Source organism: Canis aureus, chromosome 19, assembly GCF_053574225.1.
Source record: "Canis aureus isolate CA01 chromosome 19, VMU_Caureus_v.1.0, whole genome shotgun sequence".
Lineage (NCBI taxonomy): Eukaryota > Metazoa > Chordata > Mammalia > Carnivora > Canidae > Canis > Canis aureus.
In genome coordinates, this window is record NC_135629.1 from 29,598,152 (window position 1) to 29,615,672 (window position 17,521).

Genomic DNA, 17,521 nt, shown 5'->3' on the forward strand with positions numbered 1-17,521 from the left:
ATCCAAATTTACAACTGCCTTAAAGGGCATTTCTATTCATATTCTGGTTGCAAATGACAACAATCAACCGAAACTAGCATAAGTTTTAAAAGGGAACGAACTGTGTTGGTTAGTTAATTAAATTAGCAGTTGAATAAAGAGTTGTCTGGCATGGGTAAGTCCAGATAGCCATCAAGATATTGACTTTCTACCAATACATCTCTTGACTGTACTCTCCAATAGTTGGCATCACCCTCAAGCAGCATCTCTCCATGCTGCGGAAGGTCAAGATTTGACCCAACAGGGCAGGTCAAGGTTTACAACAGTTTACCAGCCCTGGAAGAAAGAAAGCTTGTCATTCTCAGTAGTTCAAGCATATTCCCTGATTGAGGTTTCATAGGTCTTAGGTGGTCATGTGCCCATTCCTGTACCAATCACTGCAGCCAAGGAGATGTCATGTTGATTGGTTAGGCCTGGGCCACATGTCCCACCCACCCTGGCTCCAGCACAAGGCTCAGTTAGCCCTACAGAAATTATAGAATGGGCTGAAAGTGGGGAAAGCTAGTGACTGAGGTTCAGAAGCAAGGTTCACTTCATAAGGAGTGATGGTAAAGGCAAAGAGAGGGAATTTAGAAAAATACATTCTATCATTATTGTATGTACAAGTACTTCAGTCTTCCAGGGGTGGTGGGAGGAAGGAGAAGGGAGAGTCAGGGGACCAGACCCTTTTATTTTTTGATCCAGGCCATAGTTGTTAAATATAATTGAAAGTCAGGGACAGGGATCCCTGGGTGGCGCAGCGGTTTAGCGCCTGCCTTTGGCCCAGGTCGCGATCCTGGAGACCCGGGATTGAATCCCACGTCGGGCTCCCGGTGCATGGATCCTGCTTCTCCCTCTGCCTATGTCTCTGCCTCTCTCTCTCTCTCTCTCTCTCTCTGTGACTATCATAAATAAATAAAAATTAAAAAAAAAGAAAAAAAAGAAAGTCAGGGACAGCCTGTAAGTTTCTGGACAGTTCCTATATGTTAAAACAATGGCTCCCAAGCTTTAGTGTGTTTTAAGAAATATTTAGAGCAATTATAAAAAAAAAAATACCAGTCCTTGAGACTTCACCCTGACCTGAGATTTTGTTGTTCAGATTTACAGAATTTGCACGTTTATAACCTTTCCCCCATCCTCTCATACATATTACATACAATCTAATGAAAATGGCCTCAGTCCACTCTTTAAGAAACGCTATTAATGAACCTTTTCCTAGTTTAAATAGTGTCTGAAAATAAGCTGAGGATGCCTTGTGTATGGGAGGTCCAGTCACATTGAAGCCTATACCTTCAGAAGTCTCAACAGCCCATCCGATCCCATGATTCCATATGAAGGTACTGCCAGCTGAACACCCCAAATATGTAAACACTGCAGTCCTTTCACCCTTCTCCCCAAAGGGCACTTTCAGATGTCTGCTGGTCATTTGAGATCACAAGATCTGTGTTCTCTGTTGCTCTAGGCCAGCCTCCCTGGCAGCAGCGGCCAACTCTCTGACTTCTGACATGTATTCTAGGTTCTTCTCTGTCATCATTACAGTAGTGCTCACCATATCATGAACTTATTATCCAAATACAGTTTCAAGAAATTTTACTGTGGCAGAGAAACTTTCATTTCATTCACTTAGTAATGTCTTGTAGAAGCTTAAAAAAAAAAAAAAAATCAAAAAAGTTCCCAAACCTTTTGCTATTCCCGCACCCTTCAAGCACTCCAGAAAGACTGAGGTTCCCCCCTGAAATTTTCAATAGTTAGAATATCTTCTCCCTGCCTTCATTTCCTAAAGAAAGTCACCAAATCCCCAATTAAAATGCTTCTCATGAGCTAGTTTTTGCTCCCCACTTTGTCAGGACAACTTCCACCATATTACCAGGAGAGGGCAGCAGAGTACAGCGCTCCAGGAAGCAAGCACCTGAACTAGAAAGAAAAACCAAAAAGCCCAAAGCATGTAGCAATAGTAAATGCATGAATTTTGAAATAACACCCTTCTATTGTGATATTTTTCCGACCTCAAGTTAGTTTCTGCAACTCTCTGGCTAATCATCCCATTAACAAACTACATCATCACTCGTGTTGCCAGAGACAGGTAAAAATCACCACAGAAACATTCCAGCAATATGTATTATCACTTTCATACACCTGGGAGACCAGTCATTCAGACCAGTAATGAGTTGGAAAGGCCTGGTGCTGTGCTTGGAATAACATACGTGAATTTCGAAGGAAAAAAAAACCCTCTTTATTAGATTATAACATACTTGACTTTCCAGAACCAATCAGACTCAATTAGCAAATGCCCTTTATATGGTAGATTTTGCTTATAAGGAGGGAAATAGAACCAAGATGTATGACTCCCTAGGCTTACCTCCAAAGGACTTGAAATCCAGTAGGCAAATATACCCACCCAACTACTTATATTAGAATGCTAGTGCTAAATGCAAGGAAGCTGCTTATTTAAATGCGTATGTTGAGCATTTGCTATGGGATTGTCGCACATAGTGCATAAAGCCCTTTATTGCTCAGTTAATTGCCCAGCAAGAGTAAGATGCAAGTAAAATACAGACTAGGACACTGAGACTTAGGTGGGAGCTTATCTGAGCTGAGACCTCTGGCCAATGTGACCTCCATACTTGCACTTCTAACCCTCCTTTTTAGAAGAAGAGGATGCTATTGGTTATTCTGCTTATTACAAAGAATAGCACATGCCCACTTATGGCAATGCTCTTTGTGATGGGGCCTTACATTTCCCCTGAAGTCCCTCAAGGCTTTGCACTATAAGGAGTGGGTTCTGCAGATTATGCATTATGAAGAAAGTTGTCACCAGGAACCAACAGAGGGCAGCAGTAGATACACCATTCTCCTTTATCTGCCATTAGGACCTGCTGGCCCCAGGCCACCCGGCAGGAGATGGGTGTAGGGCTTGAGAGCACCAATTTCTCATTGCCATAAAAATAAAAAAATAAATAAATAAATAAATAAATAAATAAATAAATAAATAAATAAATAAATAAACAGATCTCACCATGAAGGAGGCTAAAAATGTCCCCAGCAGGGATCAAAGTTCACTTGGAAATGTCTCTCTTAATAAAGGGAACTAAAAGATAAGGGATGTGGCACTCCTTCTCCAAGACATTTGACATTGTAGATGGTAAATATGCCCACAAGCTTTTAGCCCAGACCCTGAAGGATGCTCACTCTCCTACAGACTCCTTGTAGATGAGCCAGATGTAGAAATGCTAAGTATCCATGCCGGGTCTGCATGCACTGTGGCGACAGGGTCCCCAAGGCCGGCCTGCAGCTGTGGAGCACCCGCCCAACACTGGCATGGATGCCAGTGTTGGTAGTGAAGACGGGACAGTTACAACAGCCATGCCATCAGGAGCTGAGGATGGCTCTACAGTGACTGGCACCTAGCGATCGAGCACTCATTGCTTGTGACAGCATGTCACCCCTGCACTTGTCTGAGATGCAAGACTTTTCAAAGCAACCAAAAGCACTCCTTCCATAGGAGAAGGGAGAGGGGAAACAAGAATTGGCATGCAAAAACTAAAATGGTAACAAAAAATAGTCGGGACATTTATAAATGAGTGTCTGGTCCCTAATTGTTTTCCAAAAGGCCTGTGTGAACATGGCCATCTCAGCCAGGGCCATGGTAATGTTAGATAAAACCTATAATCAAACTGCCACAATTTAACCCTTTTTAAAAAGATTTTTTATTTATTTATTCATGAGAGACATACAGAGAGAGGCAGATATAGGCAGAGGAAGAAGCAGGCTCCTGGCAGGGAGCCTGATGTGGGACTTGATCCCAGGACCTCGGGATCACGTCCTGAGCTGAAGGCAGATACTCACTGCTGAGCCAACCAGGCATCTCAATTTAACCCATTTTGACCTACAAAAATGGCAATCTCCTATGACTTAGCCAATTAAAATAGCAAACAGCAATATAATGGCCACTAACTTTTACCAAGCACTTAACTTATGCCTGGAACAAATTCCAAGTGCATTCCACGTGTGAACTCATTCAGCTCATAAGCCAGTGAGGAGGTAGGCTCTCAGTCCACATACAAGGTAACAAAGGACCAGAGAGGCTAAGTAACATGCACTAAGTCTCACAGCCAGGAAGTAGCAAAACTCACTTGGAACCCAGCTACCAAGTTCTGGGCCTCAGGGACCAGAACATGATTGACCGGGAAGGGTTTCTTCAGGGAAGATGGGCCCAGGGACCTTACAATCTGTGTCTTTCCTTCCCTAGGTCAGTCAATACACATTTGCCATGTGTAGTTATCGGGAGAAAAAAGCGGAGCCTCAGGAACTTCTCCAACTGGATGGCTACACTGTGGACTACACCGACCCCCAGCCAGGTACCCACCCACCCTCTAGGCTATGAACCCCAGAACTCTCCCTGGACCTGAACCATGGGTCAACTAATATTTCCTGGGCACTTCCTCCATGCTAGGCACTCAAGCCACATTCCCAGGCTTCGCGGGTGACCGGGACGGCCACAGTCCCTGAGCTGACGGAGTTTCCATCCTGGTTGAGTGAATGCCATGCCATTCAAGGGCTTTGATTTTACTCAAGGGATCTTTATAAATCCAGAAAGGAAACATAATACATTTTTCTTTCACATAACCCTGCCCACATCACATATGTACTCCACCTAAAATGCTAAAAAAGAAATTACTGCTGGGGGAGTCTTACATGTACACTAAGGACTGCATGTACGTGTGTATGTTAGTGTGTGTGCTTTTCACCTGTGATGTGTGGGCTTGGCGGGTGTTGTGTCTCCATGTCTAAGTGAGCCTGTCCTGTATCTGCTAACTACAATCTAAGGTTAGCTGATGGCACTTGAAAAGAAAACTCTCCCTAAATTCTTCTTTCCTAAGTAGACACCAATCCACAAGCATAGACATCCAAGCTCCTCAGCCTTATGTAACTAAAAGAACCACACAAATGGTAGTATTTCTCATAAGTTCTACATCCTGCCCCCTCACACCTCTTCCCCCCACCCATTTTATCTTTTTCCCGGGAAAAAAAAAATGAATAAAAATCAGCCTCAAAGAACCTTCAAAATGGGGAGGGGGGGTGCGAAATCTTTTCAGCATATTAATGAACAACAAGCACCAACAGCCCTCTCCCAGAGAAGTTTATTTTTATGCCAAATCTGCACAAGGGAAGCATTTCCAACCATACTGCATTATTTGGCCCAAAACCTTTTTTCTACTCCCATATTGCTCTTCCACATGCAACAAAATACACATAAAAGAAAAACAGAGTTTGAGAAAAGATGGAATGTTAACCTGAAAAGGTGTGGCAGGGAAGGCCTGAGGCCCAGTCCGCTTAGGAAAATTAGCCCCTTCAGAGTCCCAGCCCTGAGTGGTGTGGACTCGTCCCCACACCTCCCCCTGGGTAATCTGTCTGCCTCCAGCCCAAGCACGATACAGAGCTGACCACAGAAGGCGAGAATTAAAGGCTCCGCCTGGAAATCCTTCATAATAAGTAGAGCCTACAAGTTTGAAACAATTTCACGCAACATCTCATTGAAAGGATGTGGCTTCTGCATTAAGAAACCGGCCCTCACAGGTTTCTGCAATAGTTTGCATTCTTTTCAGACCATTGAGTTCCTTTCAGAAAAATAGATTCCAACTTTCCAAAGACCAGCATTTTAAAGCGGGGTGGGGGGTGGGGGGGAAAGGCCCCAGGTGCGTAGGATATCCATAGCATCTTCTGGTGGTAATTCCTTCTAAGCCAGTTCCCAGGCCCCTTGCCCCCACATGATTGCATTTGGACCTTACCACAATCCCACCAAAGAGACCAGGATCCTCTTCCCATTTTAAAAAGAAAGAAAAGGAGCTGGAACCCGGGGTCTAGCCCACGTCATTCTTTGGCACTTGCAGTAAACCATAGCTACGTGTACTGCTACTGCAAAGCTAGAATTGTTATTTTATCGTAGGAAAACAGAACTCTCTTCCCACAACGGGGAGGGCAGGAGCCGAGAGAAAGCTGTTCTATATACATACAAAAGTTAATTGTGCACATATATTATCAAAGCTTCTTTTTTTTTCTACATTGGTCCCATGGGATATAATTTATAAATTCCTTTACCAAGGATGCACATGGAAAGTAAGTTGTTTATGTTCTGGAGAATGATAAGCAACTTCTTTTCCGTTCTTCCATGTGCCAAGTCCTATTTATCTCCAAATGTTTGATTGAAAATGGAGATTGCAATACTCCCAATTGTCCTAAGAAGTCTAACTCAGAATTTCTTAAAGAGTCCTTGAACTCCCGGGCCCCGCTCCTAACCCATGAACCAGAGGGGAGGAGGCCAGAATTCTTATATTTAAATAAGCACTGTCGAGGATTCCTGTGCACAGTCAAGTTTGCCAGCTGGAGATGGAAGTCATGCACAATTTAGCCACTGTCCTCAGAGATTCGAAAATCTCCTCAAGCTCTCCCTGACAGGTGAGTGTGCGAACGGGGATGGACTTCTGAGTCCCTCCGGTTCCCGCTGCGCTGGGCTTGGCGCAGATGTCTGTGGAGCCCCCAGGTGGAGATTGTTTATGGGGAGGCAGCCTTGTAGGCGTGTGTGTTCTTGTCTTTGTGGCGGCCTCGGATCTAGATGGGCACCCAGACACCAGCCTGTGCGCCAAATCAACTCTACCTGTTTAGGATCTTTGAAATATTACTTCGACGAATTGGTAAATAATTGTATGTGAATTTTACATACAGGCTATGCATCCTGAGCTTAAAATGAGAATGCTTCACCTTGCATTTCCCTGGGGGCGGTTTGGAGAGTATACAGGGATCTCTCAAGTCCTATTAGATTAAGTAATTCAGTCCAAATAAAAGGATATTCAGAATAATTCAACGGCACAGTTTACGCAACTACACTTAGCCCTGGACAACGATACCCTTGTAAATAGACTGTGGCCGTCCAAGCAGCTTTGCTGGAACAGCCGTCCCCTGCCCCCGCCACGTCACCCCCCCAGGGAGCTGGCCAACCTTCCCTGCCTGGTCCTTTCCCAGACGCGTCCTCTTGTTCTTGACAGGTCAGTACCTGTGGGGCTGTTTCCCCGGTTCCCCGTGAAGAGCCCCTGCACACTGTCACACGTCATGTCCCACAGACGCAGTCCCCAGGAATCGCTGCCTTGTCTAAAGCTCTGCTGCCTCGGAGCATGTGTTGTTCACTTTGCTTTCTCCTCCCTTGGGTTGCTTTCAGCGGGATTGTTCTGGTCCCCCCTTGCTTTCACTGGTGTGCCTTCGGTCTCCAATGCCTTCTGAAAAAGCTCTGTGGCTCTCCGCTGCTGTCACTGCCACGGCTTCTGCTGCTTTACATAGTTCTCCTTGTGCTCCACTCGCTCCACAATTAGGCTTCATTCTGTGGTTAACAACTAGTTCTCAGAGAGCTTTTGCTGTGCGTCGGGCCATGCTATTGGGCTTTGGGCCGTACAGCACGAGGGGTGCACTAGTCAGCCGGACAGGGGGGCTAGAAGCCCAGCTCCAATGCCTACAGCCCTATTCTGTGTCCATCGACTAGTTACAGCCTTCTCGGTGATTGTTTCCTCATTTATAAAATGGGAATGATAGTACTTACTTTGTAGGGCCATTGAGAGGATCAAATAAAAATCTGAAAACTTCTTAGTTTCTTTCTACCTTTACCTCTCCACTTTCCAAAGCAACCCTGTGAACTGACCTTCCGAGAGTAGCTCCAAGAACATAGCCTCCCCATCCCCTGGGTGCAGGTCCTGGAGGGTAGGGAGTGGGGCAGGGGGAATCACCCTCCAGTGATACTGAGCCTGGCATTCACTGGACAAGCATCACAGTAGCTAATCCCAAAAGTTACCATGAGGGCTAGGCTGCAGAAGGTCTGTTGACTCACTGTTTTAGCTCCTTCATGTTCACTTTTCAGGGCTTAAAGCATTCCTCAAAGCTCTTCTTCCTTTTCCTTCCAGATTTGCCTTCTTATCATGCTATCCATTCATCTCATCAGATTTTCCTTGCTTGCTAACTGGATATCATCCTATCCAAACCACACATTTAAAAACCCTCCATAAGAAATTAGATAAAATACTCTCTCCTAATCATAACTACCAAAAAGCTTTTGTTAAAAATGCTATAGCACTATGCCCTCCGCGCGAAGAAGTAGCTGTTGATTGTTCAAGAGCCCCTGGCAATTCTAAGTGCAGAATTTCCAACACACATGCACTCTATGGGATAGACACGCCTGAATTAACATTAACAGCACAAAGGAGAAGTCTTAGCATCACCAGAAATCTCTTCCCGATGCCAACTACCAAGCCACCTGGTGACTGGGCCTTTTTGGAGATTTGGGGGTGCTATTCACTCTGCGCATTCTCCTCTCTGTATTAAACTGATAATTGGGAGGGTGATGATGAGCAACCTGATGGAGAAAGGAACTTTATTTCCAGCCAGAAGTGTACCTAAAATTATAATATTTTGGAATAGATTGACAGACACAATGTAGCTGTAGCCTGAGCCCAAAGAAGTTTCCACCTACCTGTCCCTAAATTTTAACCTTGAGAGTCATCTGTGGATAAACAATGGTCTGTAGAGCATTCATTCACTCAACAAGTATTTGCTAAATACCTACTATAAGCTATGCACTATTCCAGGCATGAGGGATACAGCAGTGAACAAAATGGACAGACATTCCTTGTCCTTATGAAGTTAAGTAAATTCTTGTCAGAAGGTGTTAAGCAAGATAAAAAAAGGATGGCAACTGAGGGGTAAAGGTCAGGGAGGGACTCAATAAGAATGAGATGTTGGAGCAATGATATGAAGGAGATGATGATGTGAATCATGCAGACATCTGGAGGAAGTGTATTCTAGGCACAGGAAACAACAAGTGCAAAAGTCTCAAGGTGGGAACATGCTTGGAGTGTTCGAGGAACAGCAAGAGATGAGTGTGGCTACCGGGAAGTACGTGCATGTATGCACAAAGCAGGGAGTGGGAGGAGACAAGGGTAGAAGTAGCAGTGGGTAAATCTGTGGAGCCTTGCAGGCCTTGTCAGAACCTAGACCTTTCCTCTGAGTGAAATGAGGATCGACTGGTTTTGAGCAGAGGAGTGCTCTTGCTAAACTGATTTGACTCTTGCTAAACTGATTACTTTGGCTGCCATTGGGAGTCAACTATAGAGAGTGAGGATGAAGCAGAATCTTACAGATAAGATAGGAGACCATTAAAATAGTCCATGTGAGAGGTGACCATGACTAGAATGCAAGCACTGGAGGTGGAAGAAGGGGTCAAATTCTGGTATAATGCTCTGTAGATATAACCATCAGAATTCCATTGGAAGTGGGCAGTAAGAGGAAGTGAGAAGTCAAAAAGAACCCCAGGTCTGAGGGCTTGAACATTTAGAGGGACAAGCTCAGCTCTACTGAGGAAGGGAGGAGTTTGGAAGAAAGACCAGGAGTTCAGTGTTAGACATGATGAGCTTGGGGTGTCTAGCAAATATCCATGCAAAGTCAAGACAACCATTAGATGTTCAGGTCTGCAGTTCACAGGAGAGGCCCAGTGTGGAGATAGAAATGTAGAGACTATTATAAGCAGATTCATGGTGTTTAAGACTGGATGGCATCACTGGGGAAGAGAAGAGGTTCAAGGACACACCAGGATGCTACGGCACTCAACAGTCAGGAGAAGGAAGAGAAGCCAGCAAGCAAGACTGACAAGTAGCAGCCAGGGAGAGAGAAGGAAATTGGGTGACCTGGAACCAAGTGAAGAAAGTGTTTCAAAGAAAATCAAATGTCAGCCCATGGATTGAATAAAATGTAGATTCTGAACTGACCTTTGGATTCAGCAATGTGGAAGTCATTGATGACCTTGACGAGTTCCCATGGGACAGCAGCCTGATTGGAGAAGCTTTAGGGCAGAATAGGGGGAGAAAGACTGTTGTTACTAAAAGTGTGGTCCTGGGGTATCTGGGTGGCTAAGTGATTGAGCATCTGTCTTTGGCTCAGGTCGTGATCTCAGGTCTGGGGATCAAGTCCTGCATTGGGCTCCCTGCAGGGAGCCTGCTTCTCCCTCTGCCGATGTCACTGCCTCTCTTTCTGTGTCTCTCATGAATAAATAAAATCTTTAAAAAAAAAAAGGAAAGGAAAGAAAGTGTGGTCCTTAGACCAGCACCATCTGCATCCTCTGGGAGCTTGTTAGAAATGCAGGTTCTCAGGCTTCTAACCCCGACTTACCAAATCTGCATTCCAACAAGATGCCCCTGGGATTCACAAGGGCACTAAAATTTTAAGAAGCGCTGGTAGAGATTCCTCTTATACTGTAAAGCAAACAATAATAGGACAATAGCTGAAGGGAGATGTGGGGTCGAGATGTTCTTGTGGTGGTGGTGGTGGTTTGTTTTTAAAAGTGAAAAAAATAATAGTATGCTTAAAAGCAGATATCTACCCCACCATTACACAGCCTGTTTGACAATTCTGTCCCCAGCAAGACAAAGACAATGACAAGAGCCAATCTCAGAATGTCTGTTTTTAAATTACGACTTCACTCTGTGGCCAAGTGGGTATCAGAGTTCCCATTCTAGAGTCAGATTCTCCCTTCCCTGGCCCAAAGAAAAGCAGCAGAAATGGCCTTTCTCGGGGCTTTGTTCTGCTGAGAACATAGCAGCTCAGCTTAATAGTGTTTATTCCCTTTTATTCCAGGTTTAGAGGGTGGCCGAGCCTTCTTCAATGCAGTCAAAGAAGGAGACACCGTGATATTTGCAAGTGATGACGAGCAAGATCGCATCTTATGGGTCCAAGCCATGTATCGGGCTACTGGGCAGTCACACAAGCCTGTGCCCCCGACCCAAGTCCAAAAGCTCAATGCTAAGGGAGGGACTGTGCCTCAGCTGGATGCCCCCATCTCCCAATTTTGTAAGTAAATATGCCATTTGTTTACAATAGCTCTGTAGAGGAAAGTAAATTTTCCAAAGTTGAAGTAGAAAATCTAGTTGCTTTTGTGTTAAGGATTCATAAAATATGTTTGCTGGGGGAAAAAAAATATGAATTTGGAGGGGTGGTGGGGAGTGGGGACCAAAATGTTAGATGAAAGTAATTTTAAAGTGCAATACTTGACATTCCCTCCTGCCCCCCACCCAAGGACTAAACAGAGGAGAATGTATTTTAGGTGGATTTTTATCTCTTTGTTTTGGTGAGAGTTTGGAATTCACAGCCAGACTTGTATTTGTTTGAGTCCTTCAAATATAGTAGGTTATGTATGTCTTTGACTCATTTCTTCCTATTAAAAGTAATTTTAAAATAGGGCTCGATTTGAAGTAAATTTAAATCTGCAACTTAGAACCATTTAAAAATAAATGATGACATTATCACATGCAGTGGAAAAAAACAAAAAACAACAAAAAAAATGGTACCTAAAATCCCATTCTGAGCAAATATACCAGGACTCAAAATTGAAGCCGTCTGTTTAAACAGCCCCAGTTCAGTTTCCAGTTTTTTCTTTTACCTCTACATCCATTTCCATTTCTTGCCCCTTTGCCATGACTTTTTCTACCTTGGGGAGTTTTTCTTTTTTTTTTCTCACAACATTTCTGATACATGAGGGCAAGGTGAAATCTACCATACACCTGGAGGGAGTTATTAAATCAAAGAAAATGGAAACACAGGAAACCTATAGCACCAAATAAAGTGATTCATTTTAGTTACAAACATTAATCCTAACCAGAGACGTCCACCTTACCCTATCAAGTCATTTGCGGATCACTCAGGTACAAGTCATTTTTAGTGATAGTTATGATTACTCCTTACTTTAGCCTGGACCCCACTCAATCGAGTTCACAGAGACAACTGTCTAGGTGATGAGACACAAAAACGAGGAAGATAGATGAGGTCCCTGTGCTCAGGATATCTCTGTTCCAGTAGGAGAATCTAGCCAGCACACAAGTCAAGAAACAAGTTAAGACAGTTGTAGACGTTAGAAACTATGAAGAATCTAATGCAGTGGTGACTGGGTAGAGAAAGATGATCTGAACTTTAGCCCAAATGATAGGAATTCAGCTCCACAGTACCTTAGAAAAGAGAACTGCACCAGCTGGGAAGGCAAGTACAAAAACCCACAGCAGAAACTTGACCTTCACCCTGATGCTTCTACATGGTCTCTCCCCCTGTCGCTCTTAAACAAAATATGCATTTGATTCAAATGATTTTGCAGCAACAACAAAATAGAGGTTAATTCTCTCTCCAGTGTATACTGTCATGTCCATTTCTGCCTAACAAGACTGTATGTTCTTAAACCTGTAACTCCCTTGCTTATGGGAAAGAAATTCTTTTTGGAGGAGAAATACTCTTCATCAGGGCCTCCCAATAATTCCTGTCTGGTACCTATAGTTTCTTAAAGGAAGGTGCATTCTCCATGGAACATCGTGGACAATCATACAATCACCATGGGTTTCCATGCAGAAAAACCTGAAAGAAGGAGGCAAAGGTTGAGGAAGGACTTTGGAGTAAGGGCAGCCCTCCCGACCATAACCACCACCAACTTCCCCATGCTCTTCTTGCTTTCTCTAATATTTAGGACACTTGGATTCATTTGAGAGCAATAAAGAGACAGGGCAACACCTCTTTCTATTGGTTTAGTCATGAGTTGAGATAAAACATACCCCAAAATTTATTTAATTTGTTTTAAAAACAACTCTGTGATGGAATCCATCCTTTCACCTTGCCTAAGAGGCTCCATTTTAATAAATTTAGAAATAACACATCCTATCATATTCCTCTGAAATGGAATTATCTGTACATCAGGGAGGAAAATTCCTAATTATAATCATCATCCAAATCAACCTCATAGAACATGGATCTCAGGTGGTATTTGGAAAATACTGGTTTTATTTCCAAAGAATCTCAATTTCTTCTAAAGTCATTTCACCTTACCTTCAGTGTTCTTGTTCATCATCCACCCAGATCAAGAGATTACTGCTTCATTTGTGATTAGCCTCACTTTTTCCTTGTTAGGATAGGAAAGAGGAAGAAATTCAGGAGTAAAAGTAAATGGAAACCAGACACTGATTAAAAAAAGAAATCCGCTGATGGAGGCTGTAAGGAAGGGATAGTTGTCTCCTTGTGGAAATACATAGGGGCTCTTGATTAAATTCATTAGATTAGGATTCATTCAGCAATGAAATTAGAATGCTAGTCATTAGGCATCAGCAGGAAGATTTAATTGAGTGCACATCAACTTGATGTATGTCACCACCCTAGTTGACATAGGAAACTTGCATTAAATGGGACACCCAAAGCAAGATTCTAAGGGTTAGAATTTGGAGAGTGGATAATATCATCCCTAGAGAGCATGGGAGGTAGATTGAAGGGATGAGAGAAGGCAAGATAATTCATGCCTCTGAAATTTATCAGTAGCTGGTGGTGGAACCCCCCCCCCCTCTCTTGTCTCCTTAATCACTGCTCAGGAACAAGGTTCTCTAAAGAGTGTGAGGCCCTACCACACCTGCCAGGTTTTATAAGAAAAAAGGTACCACTTTCATCCATGCAGACTGCGCGCTTCATTAGTCATTTTTCACCCAGACAAAACTGTGAATGGTGCCTATTGAGTTGCGCAGTGCCCAATCTGCACAACTGTACACCATTGACCCTGTAATAAATGATAATCCTTACCTAGAGCTTCAATCCAATAATGTTGAACCCAGTAATCCCATAGTTACTGTACTACTCCTGGAACAGAGGCTCAATACCACTCCAGATTCTTTCTATTGTTAGTTTAGGCACTTAATAAAAACTGCAACCAGAGTAACAGTAAATGAGCCTTCTGTTCCCATAATTTAGCAGAGGAATCCAGTCAGAATTTTAACCAACCCAGCCTTCTGCACCTGATTGTTTGGAGTTAGGTCTACTTAAAACCAATGATAAAGATCAAAAAAGGAACAAGAAGCTCTACATTCCGTGGAGTTACTGAGTAGTGATGCATAACAACCAAAAACTGGCTAGGGGTTTGACAGTATATCATAATTTTCAGTGGAATCTGCTACAGAATGGTGGTTATGTCACAATCACTTTACAGCTGCATTTAATTTGTTAAACTCAAACCATCACTATTAAACAGATCAGGCCTCATTTGTGGGTAGCAGTCAAACTCACAGTGTTGATTTATTTTGAGAGTTACCACCTTATCCAGATTTGCCCGCGACTTCCCTGGTTTTCTCACTAAAAGTTTTGTCTCCAGAAACGGCCTCGGTTCTGGACAAACTGGGACTGGTTGGTCACTTGGCATGACAAAGCAAGGTTCTAGAAAAATGCAAAAAAGTTACAACATAGTAATAAACAGCAATCTTTGATCCTTTCGCTGATAGTTGGTTCTCGGCCCATATTGACACATCACAAACATTCAGTCGTGGGTTCTGTAACAAAAAGAGTAAACACAATCAAGTATTGCATTTTAAAAAGGTTTCCTTGACTTCCAAAAGGTAAGGGTCATTCTCAAGTACCTAGTCCTGTACACAGTTCATCAAATCTTGGTTTTAAATACGTGTTCGAAGTATTTGCCTTTCTTGCAAGTGAATAATTTTTAAGAACAACGTTTCAGTGAGTTAACTTTGTAATCACTTTACTAGTATTAGTTGGCATAGGGAAGCTACAGAAAAATGGGAGAGGTTTTTAGGGTAGAGAAAAATAAACACTCCAGTCTTGTCATGTCGCTGTCTGCTAAAGGGGGAACTTGAGAATGGAACATTTTACAGTTTGGGAAGCTCAGGAGTAATTATGAGTTTATTTGGGTCTTTCTAAATTCAGTTTGACAGACTTCTGGGTGCAGTTTTTATTTTTTGCAATTTCAAAATGAAAAGACACGTCTAAGAAAGAGTGGAGTGGAGTATTTATATGGCATTGTAAAAACCGAAAAAAAAAATAGATCCTGCTATTCATTAGTTTGTATGTGACTCTACAATGATTTTGGGAGGGTTCCGCCAAACTTTAAAACCTTTTTGTTCTTTTGTGGTTTTTTTGGTGTGTGTTCTTGTTGATTTCCTTTTTCCCCCTTTTATTTTGGTTGAAACGTGAAAAAATTAAGTCAGTGGCCAGCTGTACGTTTTTAAACAAGTATTTATGATTTTCCAGTTTTTAAGGCCAATGTTGCTCACCTTGGAAACTATGTTCAAGTCTGTTGTCGAGGGTTGCCACAATTTATTACGCCAAGTGGCCTCTCATTGAGACACCTGATTCCTGTCCAATCTGTGTTAGAGGAACAGTAAAAACCAGTACCTCCGTTCTCATTCGGAGTGGGGGGAGGGGGTATTTTAAACTTTGCTCGTTGGTCAATGATTACTTGATATATCACTTGCAATGAGTCTCATTTTAATGTCTGTTTCTCAACTAATAACTGTTAATCACATCATACATCCCTAAAGTTGGATGTTTTGAGAATTGTTCTATTTTTGCTACCCCCCAAACAGACTTCAAAGTTAGTGGGGTCTTGGTTACTGTTGGTTTGGGAGGGGGGGTTGATTTTGGTTTTTGTTTTATTTTGTTTCATTTAAGTTTCCTTGTTCAATCTTTGCTCAAACCCGAGAACTTTAGCTGCTAGGTTAGAACTCCTGTCTGCTTTCCTGAGCCTTGTTGCTAGTCTTTATGTTATTCTGGTTTGTTCCTTCTTACCCTGCTAACTTCTAGCTGGACTGAAGGGTAAGTGTTCCCCTATAGCTAGCACAGCTCAGATAATCAGACTAGATTATCTGACACCTGCAATGTGCTTCCTCCCTCTCCTCTTAAATCTCCCTCATGTCTAGACTTTGTAGTAAAACTTTTCATGTTATTTTCCTGACCTTAGGTTTGAAATGTAAGCTTCCATACGGAAACTAGGATGCATGTGATGTGTGCATAATTGCCTCCTCTCCTTGGCTTTCATATTGGCATCAAATGATCCTCTGAGTAAAGCCAACCATTAACATCTCCTAATTTTTTTCATTCCGAGAATATTAATTAGCATCATAACAAAATGGCAAATGATGCCTTTGTTTCATGGAATTCACAGCTACCTGACTGCTTAATGCCTGAAAACAGATCATTTTGCACTCTGATAATGTGTTATTGTTTTTCCTCTCCAATTCCAAAGATAAGAATGGTCAGCTGTACCTGTGGGGTGGTAACCATGGATACCTTAACAAATAGAAAAGTGGGGTAGGACACCCAAAGACGTTAACTGAATAAGATTTCAAGAAACTGCTGAATACAATGAATAAAGTAAATGCATTATTTGAACACTAAAGAGTTCATTCTACCTGACTTGAGGGTGTGCTCTAAGTAAGATCCAAAGGAGGATTAATTTTGAAAGGAGAGCTATAATACATGGGATCACACACACAAAAACAGGAAATTAAGGACACGATTGAGCCCATGTAGCTTTTTCACAGAAACTTCAGATTCACAATCTCACAATACCGTAGAGGGTTTGGACCTCTGGTCTAGAATGTCTCACTGCTACTCCCCCAATGACAAGGATAACAATAGCTTTTTCGATGTCATTTGTATTGGTACTAATTTTTCTAAAAATACACCTGTAAGAGAGAAAAGAAACTTTAAAACTTAGACAAACCTTTCTCTTCGCTATTTGAGTTACTAATGAAAGAGAATCTACAATTCCTTTATTCATACAGAGAAAAGCTGCCCACCCAATGTATTGAGGGTAGACTTGACCTTAGAAGGAAATAGAAAAACCAGTCAAGAGAGCAGGCAAATATGTACTTGAGTATTCTGAATGCTGATTTAGAAACTGTAGGTCATATCATTCCTCCGCCCATTTAATAATAGTACTTTCTTCTAATTCTTTGTTTCTTTAATTTGCTTTCTTTACCCCTTTCTTTCTTTTTTCTTTTGTTTTGCATAAATGTACCCCTGGCTAGCAGACAGATTTTTTTTCACCACTCCAAGCAGATACTTAATTTAACTTAACTTTACTTTGAATGTCTGATGAGGCATTTTAAAAGCTTACCATAGAATGTGAATATAGTGGGAATTTAGGGTTTTGCTATACTTTTTTTTTTTAAGAATGAAAGGATGGGTGAATAGATGTCTGAATGAAATCTGTTTTGAGCGAATTTACATATATTTGCACAACAACGCATTGCTATCCTAGTAGATTTCCAAATAGTCGTTTGCCTTTACTCCTTTCTATAGTTTTATCTCATGAAGAGTTTTGCTGTATCTTCTTGTATTGTCAACTTGCAGTTGCTACGTTGCAGGAATGCAATATCAAAGCATTAATTCAATATCAAATTAATTTGCATGACCCCAAGCCACATTGTAAATCATTTTCCTTCTCGTTGCAAAAGTAAATGACCTTTTAAAAAGAACAGACTCCCAAAACCAGGTCGAAAATTTTCCAAATGATATGATCTACATAGTCCATGTTAAATGAAGGTTCATTTCTTTGTTAACTACTTTAGGCACATTTTAAATGTATTATTCACTCATCAGTCGAGCACACTCATGTCATGTAGTGATTTACAGTAAGATACATTATTAATTAGCCAACTAC

General features: G+C 42.1%; 1 protein-coding gene and 1 long non-coding RNA gene across 11 annotated transcripts in view; one reads left to right on the top strand and one right to left on the bottom strand.

Annotated features, from left to right (window-relative positions):
* The window catches only part of CADPS (calcium dependent secretion activator), a 459,608-nt gene that overhangs the window by 295,670 nt on the left and 146,417 nt on the right, over positions 1 to 17,521 (top strand). For all 10 annotated transcript variants that reach the window (XM_077858238.1, XM_077858239.1, XM_077858240.1 and 7 more), the window contains exons 10-11: positions 4,268 to 4,376; positions 10,687 to 10,899. In XM_077858238.1, coding sequence (XP_077714364.1) covers positions 4,268 to 4,376; positions 10,687 to 10,899 — 322 coding nt within the window. The remainder of the gene's footprint in view (positions 1 to 4,267; positions 4,377 to 10,686; positions 10,900 to 17,521) is intronic.
* LOC144291233 (uncharacterized) lies at positions 12,143 to 13,898 on the bottom strand. Its single transcript, XR_013358555.1, has 3 exons — positions 13,651 to 13,898; positions 12,913 to 12,985; positions 12,143 to 12,447 (listed from the first exon to the last, which is right to left on the bottom strand). It is a non-coding gene; the product is annotated as an uncharacterized LOC144291233 (long non-coding RNA).